Source organism: Oncorhynchus clarkii, chromosome 7 (genome assembly GCF_045791955.1).
Source record: "Oncorhynchus clarkii lewisi isolate Uvic-CL-2024 chromosome 7, UVic_Ocla_1.0, whole genome shotgun sequence".
NCBI classification, from domain to species: Eukaryota; Metazoa; Chordata; class Actinopteri; order Salmoniformes; family Salmonidae; genus Oncorhynchus; species Oncorhynchus clarkii.
The window spans coordinates 15,430,388-15,449,312 of record NC_092153.1 but is presented as its reverse complement, the minus strand read 5'-3'; the positions used below and the strand labels follow the sequence as shown (position 1 = coordinate 15,449,312).

At 46.1% G+C, this 18,925-nt stretch overlaps 1 protein-coding gene across 1 annotated transcript in view; it reads right to left on the bottom strand.

The window, feature by feature from the left end:
* The window catches only part of LOC139412933 (fibronectin type III domain-containing protein 3B-like), a 112,241-nt gene that overhangs the window by 66,819 nt on the left and 26,497 nt on the right, over nt 1-18,925 (bottom strand). Inside the window, exons 3-7 of the mRNA XM_071159822.1 lie at nt 18,262-18,338; nt 16,618-16,846; nt 10,646-10,814; nt 9,132-9,274; nt 3,990-4,048 (exon numbers count right to left, since the gene is read on the bottom strand). Of these exons, the coding sequence (XP_071015923.1) occupies nt 3,990-4,048; nt 9,132-9,274; nt 10,646-10,814; nt 16,618-16,846; nt 18,262-18,338 (677 nt within the window). The remainder of the gene's footprint in view (nt 1-3,989; nt 4,049-9,131; nt 9,275-10,645; nt 10,815-16,617; nt 16,847-18,261; nt 18,339-18,925) is intronic.

The following is an 18,925-nucleotide window of genomic DNA, read 5'->3' as shown; positions in this document are numbered from 1 at the left end:
AAACCACATCCACTGAATACCCTTTCTGCCCTGGGGACAAACCACATCCACTGAACACCCTTTCTGCCCTGGGGACAAACCACATCCACTGAATACCCTTTCTGCCCTGGGGACAAACCACATCCACTGAATACCCTTTCTGCCCTGGGGACAAACCACATCCACTGAATACCCTTTCTGCCCTGGGGACAAACCACATCCACTGAATACCCTTTCTGCCCTAGGGACAAACCACATCCACTGAATACCCTTTCTGCCCTGGGGACAAACCACATCCACTGAATACCCTGTCTGCCCTGGGGACAAACCACATCCACTGAACACCCTGTCTGCCCTGGGGACAAACCACATCCACTGAACACCCTGTCTGCCCTGGGGACAAACCACATCCACTGAATACCCTTTCTGCCCTGGGGACAAACCACATCCACTGAACACCCTGTCTGCCCTGGGGACAAACCACATCCACTGAACACCCTGTCTGCCCTGGGGACAAACCACATCCACTGAATACCCTGTCTGTCCTGGGGACAAACCACATCCACTGAATACCCTGTCTGCCCTGGGGACAAACCACATCCACGGAATACCCTGTCTGCCCTGGGGACAAACCACATCCACTGAATACCCTGTCTGCCCTGGGGACAAACCACATCCACTGAATACCCTTTCTGCCCTGGGGACAAACCACATCCACTGAACACTCTGTCTGCCCTGGGGACAAACCACATCCACTGAACACCCTGTCTGCCCTGGGGACAAACCACATCCACTGAATACCCTTTCTGCCCTGGGGACAAACTACATCCACTGAATACCCTTTCTGCCCTGGGGACAAACCACATCCACTGAACACCCTGTCTGCCCTGGGGACAAACCACATCCACTGAATACCCTTTCTGCCCTGGGGACAAACCACATCCACTGAATACCCTTTCTGCCCTGGGGACAAACCACATCCACTGAATACCCTTTCTGCCCTGGGGACAAACCACATCCACTGAATACCCTTTCTTCCCTGGGGACAAACCACATCCACTGAATACCCTGTCTGCCCTGGGGACAAACCCCATCCACGGAATACCCTGTCTGCCCTGGGGACAAACCACATCCACTGAATACCCTGTCTGCCCTGGGGACAAACCACATCCACGGAATACCCTGTCTGCCCTGGGGACAAACCACATCCACTGAATACCCTGTCTGCCCTGGGGACAAACCACATCCACTGAATACCCTTTCTGCCCTGGGGACAAACCACATCCACTGAATACCCTGTCTGCCCTGGGGACAAACCACATCCACTGAATACCCTGTCTGCCCTGGGGACAAACCACATCCACTGAATACCCTGTCTGCCCTGGGGACAAACCACATCCACTGAATACCCTTTCTGCCCTGGGGACAAACCACATCCACTGAATACCCTTTCTGCCCTGGGGACAAACCACATCCACTGAATACCCTGTCTGCCCTGGGGACAAACCACATCCACGGAATACCCTGTCTGCCCTGGGGACAAACCACATCCACTGAATACCCTGTCTGCCCTGGGGACAAACCACATCCACGGAATACCCTGTCTGCCCTGGGGACAAACCACATCCACTGAATACCCTTTCTGCCCTGGGGACAAACCACATCCACTGAATACCCTGTCTGCCCTGGGGACAAACCACATCCACTGAATACCCTGTCTGCCCTGGGGACAAACCACATCCACTGAATACCCTTTCTGCACTGAGGACAAACCACATCCACGGAATACCCTGTCTGCCCTGGGGACAAACCACATCCACTGAATACCCTGTCTGCCCTGGGGACAAACCACATCCACTGAATACCCTTTCTGCCCTGAGGACAAACCACATCCACGGAATACCCTGTCTGCCCTGGGGACAAACCACATCCACTGAATACCCTTTCTGCCCTGGGGACAAACCACATCCACTGAATACCCTTTCTGCCCTGGGGACAAACCACATCCACTGAATACCCTTTCTGCCCTGGGGACAAACCACATCCACTGAATACCCTGTCTGCCCTGGGAACAAACCACATCCACGGAATACCCTGTCTGCCCTGGGGACAAACCACATCCACTGAATACCCTGTCTGCCCTGGGGACAAACCACATCCACGGAATACCCTGTCTGCCCTGGGGACAAACCACATCCACTGAATACCCTGTCTGCCCTGGGGACAAACCACATCCACTGAATACCCTTTCTGCCCTGGGGACCCTTTCTGCCCTGGGGACAAACCACATCCACTGAATACCCTGTCTGCCCTGGGGACAAACCACATCCACTGAATACCCTTTCTGCCCTGGGGACAAACCACATCCACTGAATACCCTGTCTGCCCTGGGGACAAACCACATCCACTGAATACCCTTTCTGCCCTGGGGACAAACCACATCCACTGAATACCCTTTCTGCCCTGGGGACAAACCACATCCACTGAATACCCTGTCTGCCCTGGGGACAAACCACATCCACGGAATACCCTGTCTGCCCTGGGGACAAACCACATCCACTGAATACCCTGTCTGCCCTGGGGACAAACCACATCCACGGAATACCCTGTCTGCCCTGGGGACAAACCACATCCACTGAATACCCTTTCTGCCCTGGGGACAAACCACATCCACTGAATACCCTGTCTGCCCTGGGGACAAACCACATCCACTGAATACCCTGTCTGCCCTGGGGACAAACCACATCCACTGAATACCCTTTCTGCCCTGAGGACAAACCACATCCACGGAATACCCTGTCTGCCCTGGGGACAAACCACATCCACTGAATACCCTGTCTGCCCTGGGGACAAACCACATCCACTGAATACCCTTTCTGCCCTGAGGACAAACCACATCCAAGGAATACCCTGTCTGCCCTGGGGACAAACCACATCCACTGAATACCCTGTCTGCCCTGGGGACAAACCACATCCACTGAATACCCTGTCTGCCCTGGGGACAAAACACATCCACTGAATACCCTGTCTGCCCTGGGGACAAACCACATCCCAGAGACACACACTGAAGACTGTCTCATATGACCTCTCCCTCTAGAAGACTCTAGAAGACAAGCTGACAGTCTCTCTCTCTCTCTCTCTCTCATACTTCTAGTGTGTTCCTTATGAATACTGTACAGAAGATCCATTAGAGTCCTGTGTAGGGTTGCAAAGGGAGGGAAACTTTTATGGGTTACTGGATTTGATGTAATCTATCACAAGACATCTAGTGGCCATTTTGGGTACCTCTGCCCCTCTATGTAAAATAAAAATAATTCAATAAGATGATTTTAAAATGTTAAAAATAGAATGACAAAGCTGTGAAACATTATCCTAAATATAAACAATCAACTTATTGAATACCATTGGTGTTTAATATGAGGGTTTCAGCATGAAATAACCTTTATATATTTGTTAACACACTTTCATTTATTTTCTATGTTAAAATGTGTTTTTGTCAATGTTTTTGCATTAAACTGATGGCAGTTGTGAACGCGGTCTATAGTTGGAAGAGTTGCAGAGGAAGTAGAAAATAATGCCAATGTTGATTAGATGCTTTTTAAAATGAATGAAGCTATTTTCTCTTGAACGATATGGTCTATACACTAGAAATTCATGGATAATACAGATATAACAAATGAATACTATATACGAAGAATTTAAAAAAAAGTTATTCAAGTATAAATGACCAAAGTTTCGATAGATTGCCATAGATTTTCTGTTAATTACCAAAATTACTGAAGATTCTGGTAACTTTGGTAAATTACCGGTAGTGTTGTGGCCCTAGTTCTGTGTGATGAGGTGGTACAATACTGCCCCTGTGTGGTCAGGTTGGGGACTGCAGGTGTTCTGGGCTCCAAAGGACATACTGCTCTGGGAGGAAGAAGCCTTTAGGTACAGATGTCCTTGTCTGCGAGTGTGTGTGTGTGAGTGTGTGTGTGTCTGCGTGTGGGTATGTTTGTGTGACTGACCTGTGGTTTGTCGATGGCGGAGAGCACTTCCTGAACTCTCTTTGCCTCCGAGTCGTGATCTGAGGTGAGAGAACAGAAACAACATTACCACTAACTAGTGTGTTTCTGTCCTTGTGTGAGAGGGTGTTATTACAGCTAAGCACCACCAGAGGGCAGGCTGAGCTGTGTCATATACAGTAGGTACAGTATGTACAGACCCCAACCTGGATTACTGCCTAGGTCTGCCCTCTGTTCTGTTGTCTGCTCATAAAACAGGGTTCCAGTAACACACACACACACACACACACACACACACACACACACACACACACACACACACACACACACACGTCCAGTGGCAGAGCATGTCTAGGGGTGATTTAGGAGTGGGTCGGGGTTAGCGCTGGGGTGTGTGTGTGTGTGTTTAATGGAAGTTTTTCCCCAGAGTGTGTGTGTGTGTGTGTGTGTGTGTGTGTGTGTGTGTGTGTGTGTGTGTGTGTGTGTGTGTGTGTGTGTGTGTAATCCCTATACCAGAATTGCTTCAGACAGGAGCAGAGCTGCTTTCTCCATCAGAGCAGAGTTCACTAAATCACCCAGAAATGGTTTGTGTTTCAGAGAGAGAAAGAGAGTCAGTAGCATCAGGTTAAATCTCTCCTGACCACATCTGTCTCTGTTTGTCTGGATGTGTTTGTTTGATTACAGAGGACAGAGACAAAGAACGACAGAGCAACAGAGGACCAGAGGAAGAGAGGGATGGTGAGGGGGAAGGGAGAAGAGACAGTGGTCTGAGCCAAAGCTGAGTAAGACTTGGAAAGAGTGGGACTTGGGACCTTGAGTAAGAGTGGGACTTGGGACCCTGAGTAAGAGTGGGACTTGGGACCCTGAGTAAGAGTGGGACTTGGAAAAAGAAAGAAAGAGGAGAGAGGAAACACACATGCAGAGGAGAGAAGGAGAGGAGAGAAGGAGAGGAGAGAAGGAGAGGAGAGAGGGATTAGAACACAGAAGAGGGGCGGAGGATAAGAAGGGACATGTATCAGGATGGAGAGAAAAGTGAGGAAAGCAGAGAGGAGGTTTGTGAGGGGTCATCTTCAGTAGGCCAGTAGGTGCTGGCCTACTGAGCAGCAAGGGGAACTGGCCCTCCCTACCTTCAGGCTCTGCTCAAACCCTTCATCCCAACCCAAGGCCTCCATTCCTCCCCCTCTGGTCTCTTGGCCCAACCACCACTAGAATAAAATAAAGGCCCTTTGGTTTTCCCCACTAGCGCTGATTTTGCTGATAGATACTATGTTGAGGGAAACTGTACTTACTATCGAGATGTGTCGTTGTCTCACCCACTTATCTTAAGATGAATGCACTAATTGCAAGTCGCTCTGGATAAGAGCTAAATGACTAAAATGGCAAATGTAAGAGGAGCGTAGGGTGATTACACAATCACTGTGTTCCAGTTCTGTGACATCATCAGCAGGCGCAGCAGATGCATGGGGGAGGGGCTTGTCAGACTGTGTGAATATATCGAAGTGTGTCTGTGTGTATTAAAAAACAGACTTTTAGAAACTAGAAACAACGATCTGAAGGAACGGAGGAGAGAGGGAGATACAGAGACAAAGAAAGAGAGGCACAGAGCCATGAAAAAGTATTTGTCCCCTTTCTGATTTTAAACATATTTTTTATATTGAATGTCATCAGATCGTCAACCAAAAGCTAATATTAGATAAAGGGAACCTGAGTTTACAAATAACAACAACAACAAAAAGATACTTACTTTATTTATTTAATTAACAAAAGTTATGCAACGACCAATTCTCCAGTGTGAAAACGTCATTTCCCCCTCACACTCAATAAGGGGTTGTACCACCTTCAGCAGCGATGACTGCAACCAAACCCTTCCTGTAGTTGTCTCTCACGTCGCTCTGGAGGAATTGTGTCCCACTCTTACATGCAGAACTGCTTAAACTGCTTGTTTCAAATCCTGCCACAACATCTCGATTGGGATCATTAGGTCTGGACTTTGACTGGTCCATTCCAAAACTTCAAATTTGTTGCTTTTTAGCCATTTTCATGTAGACTTGATTGTGTGTTTTGGATCATTGTCTTGCTGCATGACCCAGCTGCGGGTCATTGGCTTCAGCTCACAGACGGATGACCTGACATTCTCCTGTAGAATTCTCCTGCAGAACCTTTTGGACAACATGGGTCCCATTATGCCTGGCGAAAACCAAACACTGCATTCCACAGTAAGAACCTCACACCAACGGTGAAGCATGGTGGTGTTAGTGTGATGGTTTGGGGATGCTTTGCTGCCGCAGGACCTGGACAACTTGCCTTAATAGAAGGAACCATTAATTCTGCTCTGTATCAGAGAATTCTACAGGAGAATGTCAGGCCATCTGTCTGTGAGCGGAAGCTGAAGAACAGCTGGGTCATGCAGCAAGACAATGATCCAAAACACACAATCAAGTCTACATGAAAATGGCTAAAAAGCAACAAATGTATAGTTTTAGAATGGCCTAACGAGCAGTTCAAGCTTTAAAACCCACAAATGTTGCTCCGTTACAGTTACTGCATGGAAGAGTGGGCCAAAATTCCTCCACAGAAACGTGATAGGATGGTGTCATTGCTGCCAAAGGTGGCACAACCAGTTATTGAGTGTGGGACGGAAATTACTTTTTCACACAGGGGAATTGGGTGTTGCATAACTTTGTTTATGAAATAAATCAAATAAGTATGTATTTGTCTGGTTTTGGTTGAAGATCTGATATCATTCAGTATCAAAAATATATATTTTTTAAAGGGGGCAAATACTATTTAACGGCACTGTAGAGATAGAGGGAGAGATGTCTGAGGTGCCAAGAGACACAGGAATTCTGCCGCTCTTCATAGAAGGCAACAGTGTGTGTGTGTGTGTGTGTGTGTGTGTGTGTGTGTGTGTGTGTGTGTGTGTGTGTGTTGGCTGAAGCGTTGGAAACTCTGAGATGGTAGAAGTACAGTTTCAACCCAGTCGACCAAGGTAATGTGTTAATATCACTGTTCTTAAGATCATGTAAATCAGATGGTAATGGAGGTCTGATGATATGCAGCTCTGGCTCTGCACTAGCCAACATTGTGCAGATGTGTGTAAGAGAGACTTGTAAGAACAAGACTGAGTCAGACTGGACTTGTACTCCTTGAACCAGCTGACACAGTGGACCAGCTGATACAGAGCAGGCCCTTATTTGGGAGAGGGTACACACTTACGGAGAGTCACTATGACAACGTGGTTTATTTTAAATGGCTTGAGTCATTCTAAGGTCAGGGGTCAGATGTGTTAACGAACTAAACAAGCACTTACAGCTCTCTCTCTCTGTGTGTCTGGGGATGACATCATCTTACATCAAAGGCTTTTGTTTTAAATGTGTCAGGAGTCGTCTATTTTCTCTCCTCGGAATACCAAGTCGGAATACCAAGTCGGAATACCAAGTCGGGAACTTGGACATGTTTCTAGGGCTCCAACTTTCTGATCTGAAGACTACTGACGTCATCTTGAAAGCACCACTAGAATCACAGAAAGGTGCTGCAGTTATGATGACGTAGAACCAACATGGCGGACAAAGGCACATCTGTTTCAGTTGAAATCTAAGCTCTACTGAGAAACTGCAACGCTGGCATTGATCCACCATGGGACATCAGTTTCCTGAAATCACTGTTCTCTACAGAGAAACTGCGCCGCTGACGTAGATCCATCATGGAGGACAGAGGCACATCTGATTGTGTTTAGAGCGGCTCAGTTCTAAGGACGAGCGGTGGGCTTTACTGACTGTCTTGACTGACTGGTAGCCAAGCACATTACTGGGATATAGTACATTAGCCAATAGACACACAAACACACACGTCCAGGAGGGCACAGAGCAAAGTATACAGCGTGGGTGTGTGTTTGTGTGTGAGTGTGAACCCTGTCTGGTGTTCCAGACAGTGTGTGTGTGTGTGTGTGTGTGTGTGTGTGTGTGTGTGTGTGTGTGTGTGTGTGAGATACTCATGGTTGAAAGCAGAGGGCCAAGCAGTAGATTAGACGGATGGAATGTTCTTTCTCTCAGTCCTTTTTATATCTCTCTGTCTCTCATCCCCCTCTCACTCTCTCTACCATCTCTCTCTCTCCCTCTGTCTCTCATCCCCCTCTCACTCTCTCTCCCTCTGTCTCTCATCCCCCTCTCACTCTCTCTACCATCTCTCTCTCCACTCAGTCTACCTCCAAGCTTTTCATTCGCTCTCATATTCTCTGTTCTCACTTTTAATTCCCCTGTCCCTCTATCATACTTTTCTCCCTCTCTCTCTCTTTCTCCCTCTCTCATGCTCTGATTGTTTTAGAGGAAGCCCAGTCACGGGGTGTCAGTGTGTGTGTGTTGTAGCTGAGTCAGCCTGATCTCCAGTCCAGAACTGAGACCCTGCCAGACCATCAGAAAGACACAGATACTAGTCATACACTGACATGTACTGTACGTGTGTGTGTGTGTGTGTGTGTGTGTGTGTGTGTGTGTAGATACTGAGTTGATCAAAGCTCATCAGGCTCTCTCTCTTTACATGATGTCACCACCCAGCCCAACAAACCCCCCCTTACACCTGGCCTCAATGGAACATTCCCCTGACCCCGGACTGTACAGCCGGGCTGGTCTAAAGCTGAAATGGGGGTCTGAGAGGTGGGTTGGTATCTTTCTTTGGGATTAACTCTGGTGTCTCTCAGCAGGCCTGTCTGTCACCACCTCTGCACACAGGCCAGAGAGATAGAGATGTGTGTGTTTGAAAGAGAGCTCAAAGGGTTCCTTCATGGAGAACAGGACTCAACAGATATGTACTGTACCTCACCCCTCTTCCCTCTCTCCCCTCACCTCCACTCCTCTCCTCTCCTCACTACCTCTCCTCTCTCCTATCCTGCCCACCCCTCCCCCCTCCCAGACAAGGCCAGTATTGTAGAGGGAGAAACCGATAGGTCTTGGGAAAAGACTCAGCTATGTGGTTACCTAGACAACCCCTTCTCTCCCCCCTCCCTCTCTCTCCACCTCTCCTCTCCACCTCAGTAAGACACCATTCATCCATTCATCTTTTCCTCTCTTTCATTGAGAAGAAAAGAGGGAGAGACATCTGAAGAGTATTCACTTATCTGTGTGTGTGCATGTGTGTGCGTGTGTTTACCTTGCGGTGATTGTGTGTGTGTGTCTGGCTCGTTGCTCCTTGGGCTGCTCCGTAGTTGTCGTCGTTCCGGCTTCTTCCCTCCTGGACTGTTAGCTCCGCCCATTGACCCCAACGACCCTAGCGAAGGGACGTGGCTCTTCCCGCTATAACCAATCAAATACAACCAAACTTTATTGACACAAACTGCATGGAAACACATGCTCTTAAAACAGAGTCAAATAGTTTGCGTGTGTTTTAGACAACCTCATCCTTCTATAGGAAAACAATGTCTGGTCAACGTCTGTAACTTGTCTATAGTGTCTCTCCTGTCTGCATTATGGCTATAGATTTCAGACTTGTAGATCAAGTTGATCACTAGTAAAACCAGTAACTAGTCTAAACTACTAACTAGTCTATAGCTAGTCTGTAACTTCTCTCTAATTATAAGGCTAGTCTCTCCACACTTGTAGAGAAAGAAACTAGTCTCTAAGCTCTAACTAGTATTGTATCTAGTGTTGAAGTAGTATTGTATCTAGTGTTGAAGTAGTATTGTATCTAGTGTTGAAGTAGTATTGTATCTAGTGTTTAAGTAGTATTGTATCTAGTGTTTAAGTAGTATTGTATCTAGTGTTGAAGTAGTATTGTATCTAGTGTTGAAGTAGTATTGTATCTAGTGTTGAAGTAGTATTGTATCTAGTGTTGAAGTAGTATTGTATCTAGTGTTGAAGTAGTATTGTATCTAGTGTTGAAGTTGTATTGTATCTAGTGTTGAAGTAGTATTGTATCTAGTGTTTAAGTAGTATTGTATCTAGTGTTGAAGTAGTATTGTATCTAGTGTTGAAGTAGTATTGTATCTAGTGTTGAAGTAGTATTGTATCTAGTGTTTAAGTAGTATTGTATCTAGTGTTGAAGTAGTATTGTATCTAGTGTTGAAGTAGTATTGTATCTAGTGTTTAAGTAGTATTGTATCTAGTGTTTAAGTAGTATTGTATCTAGTGTTTAAGTAGTATTGTATCTAGTGTTTAAGTGTTGAAGTAGTATTGTATCTAGTGTTGAAGTAGTATTGTATCTAGTGTTTAAGTGTTGAAGTAGTATTGTATCTAGTGTTGAAGTAGTATTGTATCTAGTGTTTAAGTGTTGAAGTAGTATTGTATCTAGTGTTGAAGTAGTATTGTATCTAGTGTTGAAGTAGTATTGTATCTAGTGTTTAAGTAGTATTGTATCTAGTGTTTAAGTAGTATTGTATCTAGTGTTTAAGTAGTATTGTATCTAGTGTTTAAGTTGTACTGTAAGTACAGTTTCTCACAGCAGGAAAATAATCCTGCAGCAACAGGAAATGTTGACACATTTTTCATTAGGGCAAATAAAGTCTGACATTTTAAAGTGAAAATGACAAACCATGAACACACGACAAGTTAGCATTTCTTGCTAGCGCAGGAAAATTCTCTGCGACAACAGAGGGCTCAAATGAAGATGGTGCATCTGTAGTCTCAAACTAGTTGAACCGGTCTCGAACACCAGGACTATTCACTGACCTGTATCCATTGTGGCTGGAGCCCAGAGACTTGTACAGGGAGGAGGGGGGAGAGTTGAGTCTGTTCTGTCGCTCCAGCTGTCTCTGCTCCTTCATCTTCTTAGGCTGGGGCTTGTTATAGCTCTCCTCTCTGCCAACGTAGCTGGACATGCCATACACTGGGATTATCTCTGGGAGACGGAGAGATGGAGGGGGTGAAGAGAGAGAGAGAGGGGGAGAGGGAATTGAGAGAAGGAAAGACGAGAGAGGGAGTTAGCTTTGTCATTTAGGTGTGTGTATATACACTGAGTGGACAAAAACATTAAGGACACCTGCTACAGACATAGACGGACCAGGTGAATCCAGGTGAAAGATATGATCCCTTATTGATGCAACTCAATACACCTAATGTATATATAAACTGTACCAGTCAAAAGTTTGGACACACCTACTCATTCCAGGATTTTTCTTTATTTTTTACTATTTTATACATTGTAGAATAATAGTGAAGACATCAACACTATGAAATAACACATATGGAATCATGTAGTAACCAAAACAGTGTTAAACAAATCAAAATAGATTTTAGATTCTTCAAAGTAGCCACACTAAGCCTTGATTACAGCTTTGCACACTCTTGGCATTCTCTCAACCAGCTTCATGAGGTAGTCACCTGGAATGCATTTCAATTAACAGGTGTGCCTTGTTAAATTTTAATTTGTGGAATTTCTTTCCTTCTTAATGCGTTTGAGCCAATCAGTTGTGTTGTGACAAGGTAGGGTTGGTACACAGAAGATATCCCTATTTGGTAAAAGACCAAGTCCATATTATGGCAAGAACAGCTCAAATAATCAAAGAGAAATGACAGTCCATCACTACTTTAAGACATGAAGGTCAGTCAATGTGGAACATTTCAAGAACTTTGAAAGTTTCTTCAAGTGCAGTAGCAAAAACCATCAAGCGCTATGATGGAACTGGCTCTCATGAGAACCGCCACAGGAGAGTTACCTCTGCTGCAGAGGATAAGTTCATTAGAGTTACCAGCCTCAGAAATTGCAGGCCAAATAAATGCTTCACAAAGTTCAAGTAACAGACACTTCTCAACATCAACTGTTCAGAGGAGACTGTGTGAATCAGGCCTTCATGGTTGAATTGCTGCAAAGATACCACTACTAAAGGACACCAATAAGAAGAAGAGACTTGCTTGGGGAAAGAAACACGAGCAATGGACATTAGACTGGTGGGAATCTGTCCTTTGGTCTGATGAGTCCAAATTTGAGATTTTTGGTTCCAACCGCTGTATCTTTGTGAGACGCAGAGTAGGTGAACGAATGATGTGTGGTTCCCACCATGACGAATGGTGGAGGTGTGATGGTGTGGGGGGTGCTTTGCTGGTGACACTGTTAGTGATTTATTTAGAATTCAAGGCACACTTAACCAGCATGGCTACCACATCATTCTGCAGTGATGTGCCATCCCATCTGGTTTGCGCTTAGTGGGACTATAATTTGTTTGTCAACAGGACAATGACCCAACACACCTCCAGGCTGTGTAAGGGCTATTTGACCAAGAAGGAAAGTGATGGAGTTCTGCAACAGATGATCTGGCCTCCACAATCACCCAACCTCAACCCAATTGAGATGGTTTGGGATGAGTTGGACCGCAGAGTGAAGGAAAAGTAGCCAACAAGTGCTCAGCATATGTGGGAACTCCTTCAAGGCTGTTGGAAAAGCATTCCAAGTGAAGCTGGTTGAGAGAATGCCAAAAATGTGCAAAGCTGTCATCAAGTCAAAGGGTGGCTACTTTGAAGAATCTAAAATCTAATTTGATTTGTTGAACACGTTTTTGTTTACTACATGATTCTATATGTGTTATTACATTATTCTACAATGAAGAAAATAGTACAAAATAAATCATGAATAAGTAGGTGTGTCCAAACTTTTGACTGGTACTGTATATATCTCCAGTGGTGTAAAGTACTTGTAAAGTAAAAAATACTTTAAAGTACTACTTAAGTAGTTTTGGGGGTATCTGTACTTTACTATTTATATTTTTGACAACTTTTACTTCACTACATTCCTAAAGAAAATAATGTACTTTCTACTCCATATATTTTCCCTGACACCCAAAAGTAGTCGTTACATTTTGAATGCTTAGCCGGACAGGAACATTTTTCAATTCACGCACTTAAAGAGAAAATCTCTGGTCATCCCTACTGCATCTGATCTGGCAGACTCACTAAACACAAATACTTGTTTGAAAAATGTGTGTTGGAGTGTGCCCCTGGCTATCCATAAACTAAAAAAAACAAGAAAATAATGCTGTTTGGTTTGCTTATTATAAGGAATTTGAAATAATTTCTACTTTTACCTTTGATACTTAAATATATTTTAGCATCTACATTTACTTCTGATACTTAAGTATATTTAAAACCAAATACTTTTAGTGGTATTTTACTCGGTGACTTTCACTTTTACTTGAGTCATTTTCTATTTAGCCATATTTACTTTTACTCAAGTATGACAATTTAAGTATTTTTTCTTACTCAGTATATATCTCTAGTATAGGCTACAGTATCTCATATGCCAATAGACGTATATATATATTAATCTCACTGCTATCTATAAACTAAATATACTTTACTGCATCCCGCCTCACCCAATGTGGTACGGATCTGCTATTGTTATTCCTTATAACTGGAACTTCCATCAGGAGCTAGCTAGCTAACTAGCTACTAGTCTTTGTTAGCTACGGCTAGCTGTCCTCACCTTTTTCCCCGGAATCAGCCGGCCTTAGCTCAGACAATCACCTGCCAGTCTGCACAGCGCGATATCAACCCAGAGCATATCGGATTGCTTCTCAAATCAAGTCATCAAATCAAGTGCGTTGGGGTTCTCTGTACCATATCACCAGATTCCAGCCGCGCTGGATCATTACACTGGCTCAAAACTCCTTGGTAGCTGCAAACGAGTGGCTAGTGTTAGCTAACGCCTCTGTCCTGAAGCAAGCACCAGCTAGCCTTGAGCTAGGCCCATATACCAACTAATTCTAGGGCTACAATTACCTCCTGTGCCAATTGGCCTGGACCCTTTATTGTTGACACGGAGCCCCGTCGATCCATCACGACTGGACTGCCGACGTGATCGCCCGATGTGGTCTCAACAGGCTATTCTGTTACGATATCGCCACAGAACCATCTACTAGCCCTGGCCCATTAGCTTTTTCTGAATGCTGTGTCCCCTGCTCGCCCAGTGTAGTAGTGACTACCCTATAGCACCCTGTCTAACCTATTGCTACTCTTTTGACCCTGATCACTCGGCTACACAGCTGATGCCCCCTGGACTGTTTCAATAGCATGGTACCTCATTATGTTTACCTTTCGGCCCCAGCCTTGAACTCAAACTGGTCAAACTGACCTGCTCTGCCCTTTCTTCACCATTTACCCGTTGTTGTCTGAGCTCTCCTGATCAACACCTGTGATTGCTTTATGCCTCTCTCTAATGTCAATATGCCTTGTCTACTGGTGTATTGGCTAGTTTTTATTGCTTTATTTCACTGTAGAGCCCTCAGTCCCGCTCAAAATGCCTTAGATAGCTCTTTCGTCCCACCCCACACACAGGTGGAGGAGACCTTACCTACGTTAATTAATGCCTCCAGCGATGAAACCTCTCTCATCATAACGCAACGCATAGGTTTACCTCCACTGTACTCACATCCTACCATACCTTTGTCTGTACATGATGCCTTGAATCTATTCGACCACACCCAGAAATCTGCTCCTTTTATTCTCTGTCCCCAACGCACTAGACGACCAGTTCTTATAGCCTTTAGCCGTACCCTTATCCTACTCCTCATCTGTTCCTCTGGTGATGTAGAGGTTAGCCCTGTAGCCCCCAGCTCCACTCCTATTCCCCAGGCGCTATCATTTGTTGACTTCTGTAACCGTAACAGTTTCTGTAACCGTAGAAGCCTCCTCCCTAAGTTTTTTTTCCCCCACTGCTTTAGCACACTCTGCCAACCCTGATGTCCTAGCCGTGTCTGAATCCTGGCTTAGGGAGGCCACCAAAAATTCTGACATTTCCATCCCCAACTATAAGATTTTCCGCTAAGATAGAACTGCCAAAGGGGGTGGAGTTGCAATCTACTGTATAGATAGCCTGAAGGGTTCTGTCATGCTATCCAGGTCTGTGCCCAAACAGTTCAAGCTTCTACTGTTAAAAATCCACCTTTCCAGAAATAAATCTCTCACTGTTGCCGCTTGTTACAGACCCCTGGACATCATATGTGCCCTGGACACCATATGTGAATTAATTGCCCCCCATTTATCTTCAGAGTTTGTACTGTTAGGTGACCTAAACTGGAATATGCTTTTAACACCCCGGCCGTCCTACAATCTAAGCTAGATGCACTCAATCTCACCCAAATTATCATGGAACCTACCAGGTACAACCCCAAATCCGTAAACTCGGGCACCCTCATAGATATCATCCTGACCAACCTGCCCTCTAAATACACCTCTGCTGTCTTCAACCAGGATCTCAGCGATCACTGCCGCATGGCCTGCGTTCGTAATGGGTCCGCGGTCAAATGACCACCCCTCACAGTCAAACGCTCCCTAAAACACTTCTGCGAGCAGGCCTTTCTAATCGACCTGGCCCGGGTATCCTGGAAAGACATTGACCTCATTCTGTCAGTAGAGGATGCCTGGTTATTCTATAAATGTGCTTACCTCACCATCTTAAATAAGCATGTCCCATTCAAAAAAATTTGAACAAGGAACAGATATAGCCCTTGGTTCACTCCAGACCTGACTGTCCTTGAACAGCACAAAAACATCCTGTGGCGTACTGCAATAGCATCGAATAGCCCCCGCGATATGCAACATTTCAGGGAAGTTAGGAACCACAATATACACAGGCAGTTAGGAAAGCAAAGGCTCGCTTTTTCAAACAGAAATTTGCATCCTGTAGCACAAACTCCAAAAAAGTTCTGGGACACTGTAAAGTCCATGGAGAATAAGAGCACCTCCTTCCAGCTGTCCACTGCACTGAGGCTAGGAAACACTGTCACCACTGATAAATCTACGATAATTGAGAATTACAAAAAGCATTTTTCTACGGCTGGCCATGCTTTCCAACTGGCTACCCCTACCCCGGTCAACAGCTCTGCACTCCCAAAAGCAACTTGCCCAAGCCTCCTCCATTTCTCCTTCACCCAAATCCAGATAGTTGATGTTCTGAAAGAGATACAACATCTGGATCCATACAAATATGCGGGGCTAGACAATCTGGACCCTCTCTTTCTAAAATGATCCTCCGCAATTGTTGCAACCCCTTTTACTAGCCTGTTCAAACTCTCTTTCGTATCGTCTGAGATCCCCAAAGATTGGAAAGCTGCCGTGGTCATCCCCCTCTTCAAAGGAGGAGACACTCTAGACCCAAACTGTTACAGACCTATATCTATCCTACCATGCCTTTCTAAGGTCTTCGAAAGCCAAGTTAACAAACAGATCACCGACCATTTCGAATCCCGCCGTACCTTCTCCGCTATGCAATCTGGTATCCGAGCTTAAGCCACGCTTAAGGTCCTAAACGATATCATAACCGCCATCGATAAGAGACAATACTGTGCAGGTCTTCTTCATCGACCTGGCCAAGGCTTTCTTATCGGCAGACTCAACAGCCTTGGTTACGGAATTCCCTGCCTCGACTGGTTCACCAACCACTTCTAGTTCAGTGTGTCAAATCGGAGGGCCTGTTGTTCGGACCTCTGGCAGTCTCTATGGGGGTGCCACAGGGTTCAATTCTCGGGCCGACTCTGTTCTCTGTATATATCAATGATGTCGCTCTTGCGACTGGTGATTCTCTGATCCACCTCTACGCAGATGACACCATTCTGTATACTTCTGGCCCTTCTTTGGACACTGTGTTAAATAAAGGTGAAATAAAAAAAATAAAAATGCCCATAGACATGTCTGGGGTGTGAGTATCTTACCTTCTCCATATATGGGCGGGAGGTGGTGTTGGTAGTACTGGTGGGGGGGCAGGTCTCCAGGACTCACAGGGGGATAGAAGGAGTGAGAGTTGGGGATAAAGTGGGGGTGGGTGAGGTACGGCGGGAGGTGGTGCGTGGGGGAGAGAGCGGGGGAGTACGAAGGGGGATAACATTCAGGAGACTGCGGGGTGACGACCACCCGACGCACTCCTGTGTTGTCTTCTAACACCTGGGGGAGGAGAGGCAAAGGGGAGGGGAGAGGGGAGAGGGGGAGGGGAGGAGAGTAATTCTTAGCATTACTGGATAATTCCACAATAAAACACATCCAATAACACTCCACAAACACTGGACTCAATTAAATCCAACCCACACTGGGGTATTCACACAGTAGTTCTCCCCATGGTCAAATAACATGGCAGTTTGTGTAAAACCCACCAACACCACCAGGAAGTAGATTCCCCTCACAGGTAACTACAGTTGACAGATTAAGAGGAGTGTTGCTATGGGTTTGATCAAACTCCAGTTTAAGACGTTTGCTGTACACACATGCATGCACACACACACACACACACACGCACACACACACACACAAATTCCACCAATTCAGACAGTCTCTCTCACACACATTCCATTCCATTCACACACATTCCAATCAGTAAGCAAACACACTCTCCCCCATGAGAGCCACTTCCAAGTGCTGCTGCAGCAGCACACACACACACGCACAGGCGCACACACGCACGCACGCAGAGAGAGAAAGCAAGAGAGGAGAAATGATAGCAGACCACTCTCTCTGACTCACCCCTTCGACCTCCACATCCTCTATACAAAACAAACTTACGTGAAAAACAGACATGTTTATGTGACAACAAGGCCAAAGTCCCACCAGAAACTAGTTGGCAGAGGATCCCCCTCTCTCTCCTCCCATCCCTCTCTCTCCTTCTACCCATCCCTCTCTCTCCTTCCATCCCTCTCTCTCCTCCCAACCCTCTCTCTCCTCCCATCCCTCTCTCCTTCTACCCATCCCTCTCTCTCCTCCCATCCCTCTCTCTCCTTCCATCCCTATCTCTCCTTCCATCCCTCTCTCTCCTTCTACCATCCCTCTCTCTCCTTCTACCATCCCTCTCTCTCCTCCCATCCCCCTCTCTCCTTCCACCCATCCCCCTCTCTCCTTCCACCCATCCCCCTCTCTCCTTCCACCCATCCCCCTCTCTCCTTCCACCCATCCCTCTCTCTCCTTCCACCCATCCCTCTCTCTCCTCCCATCCCTTTCTCTCCTCCCATCCCTTTCTCTCCTCCCATCCCTCTCGCTCCTCCCATCCCTCTCGCTCCTCCCATCCCTCTCGCTCCTCCCATCCCTCTTTCTCCTTCCATCCCTCTCTCCTTCCACCCATCCCTCTCTCTATGTGGGTGTTTGTGTACTGTAAGGGTGACACTTTTTCCCGCTCTCAGTTGGCTCAGTGGCCTCCCCCCAACACACACAGTCAATGGCCTCGCTGCTATCACCCACCCCCCAACACACACAGTCAATGGCCTCGCTGCTATCACCCCCCCAACAATGTACCCTGCAATAATCAACACATTCCTCTCTGCTCTGGGCGGCTTCAGTTGAGAGCAAGTTTACCACACACAAACACAGCTTACCTGGGAGATGTATCCTGGGGGAACGTGGATGGGGGGGATTGATCCATTGGGGGACATCATTGGGACCTCAGCAGGACCTGCACAAAAGATACACACTGTCAATCACTGTAACACACACATGCTAATGACAGGGTAACGCCTAGGCTTTAGATCAACATGATAACACGGTCTTGTGTCATGCAGGAGACCTGGATTCAGTCACAGACACAAACAACAGCAGGTAAAAACCTTATGGAGGAAAATCCACGCATTTTTGTGTTTACTTTTCCACTGTGATCTCTTTCTCCATCTCCCCCCTCTCCCTATCCCCTATCTCTGGGAAAGTCATTGGTTTCCCGTAGAGAGTGCTGTAGGCAAGTCTGGATTCAGTGTAAATCATACTAAACACACACACACACGCACACACACATTAGGTGAGAAGTACACAGTGAGAACCCCTTTGTGCCCCCTCTCTGACCTCCCTTCTCCCCTCCTCCCTCTCTTCTTTTCTGGGGACTATGAAGCTGTTCATTGAGCATAACATATGAAAACACAAACATACACACCAACACACACAAACGCATTCATACACATTTGCACACACACGCAAATGCACACCCACTTGGCAAACAGACATGTGTTTAGACAGTCTCTGTTGCCTCTGTGCTCTTCGCTCAGCAAACAG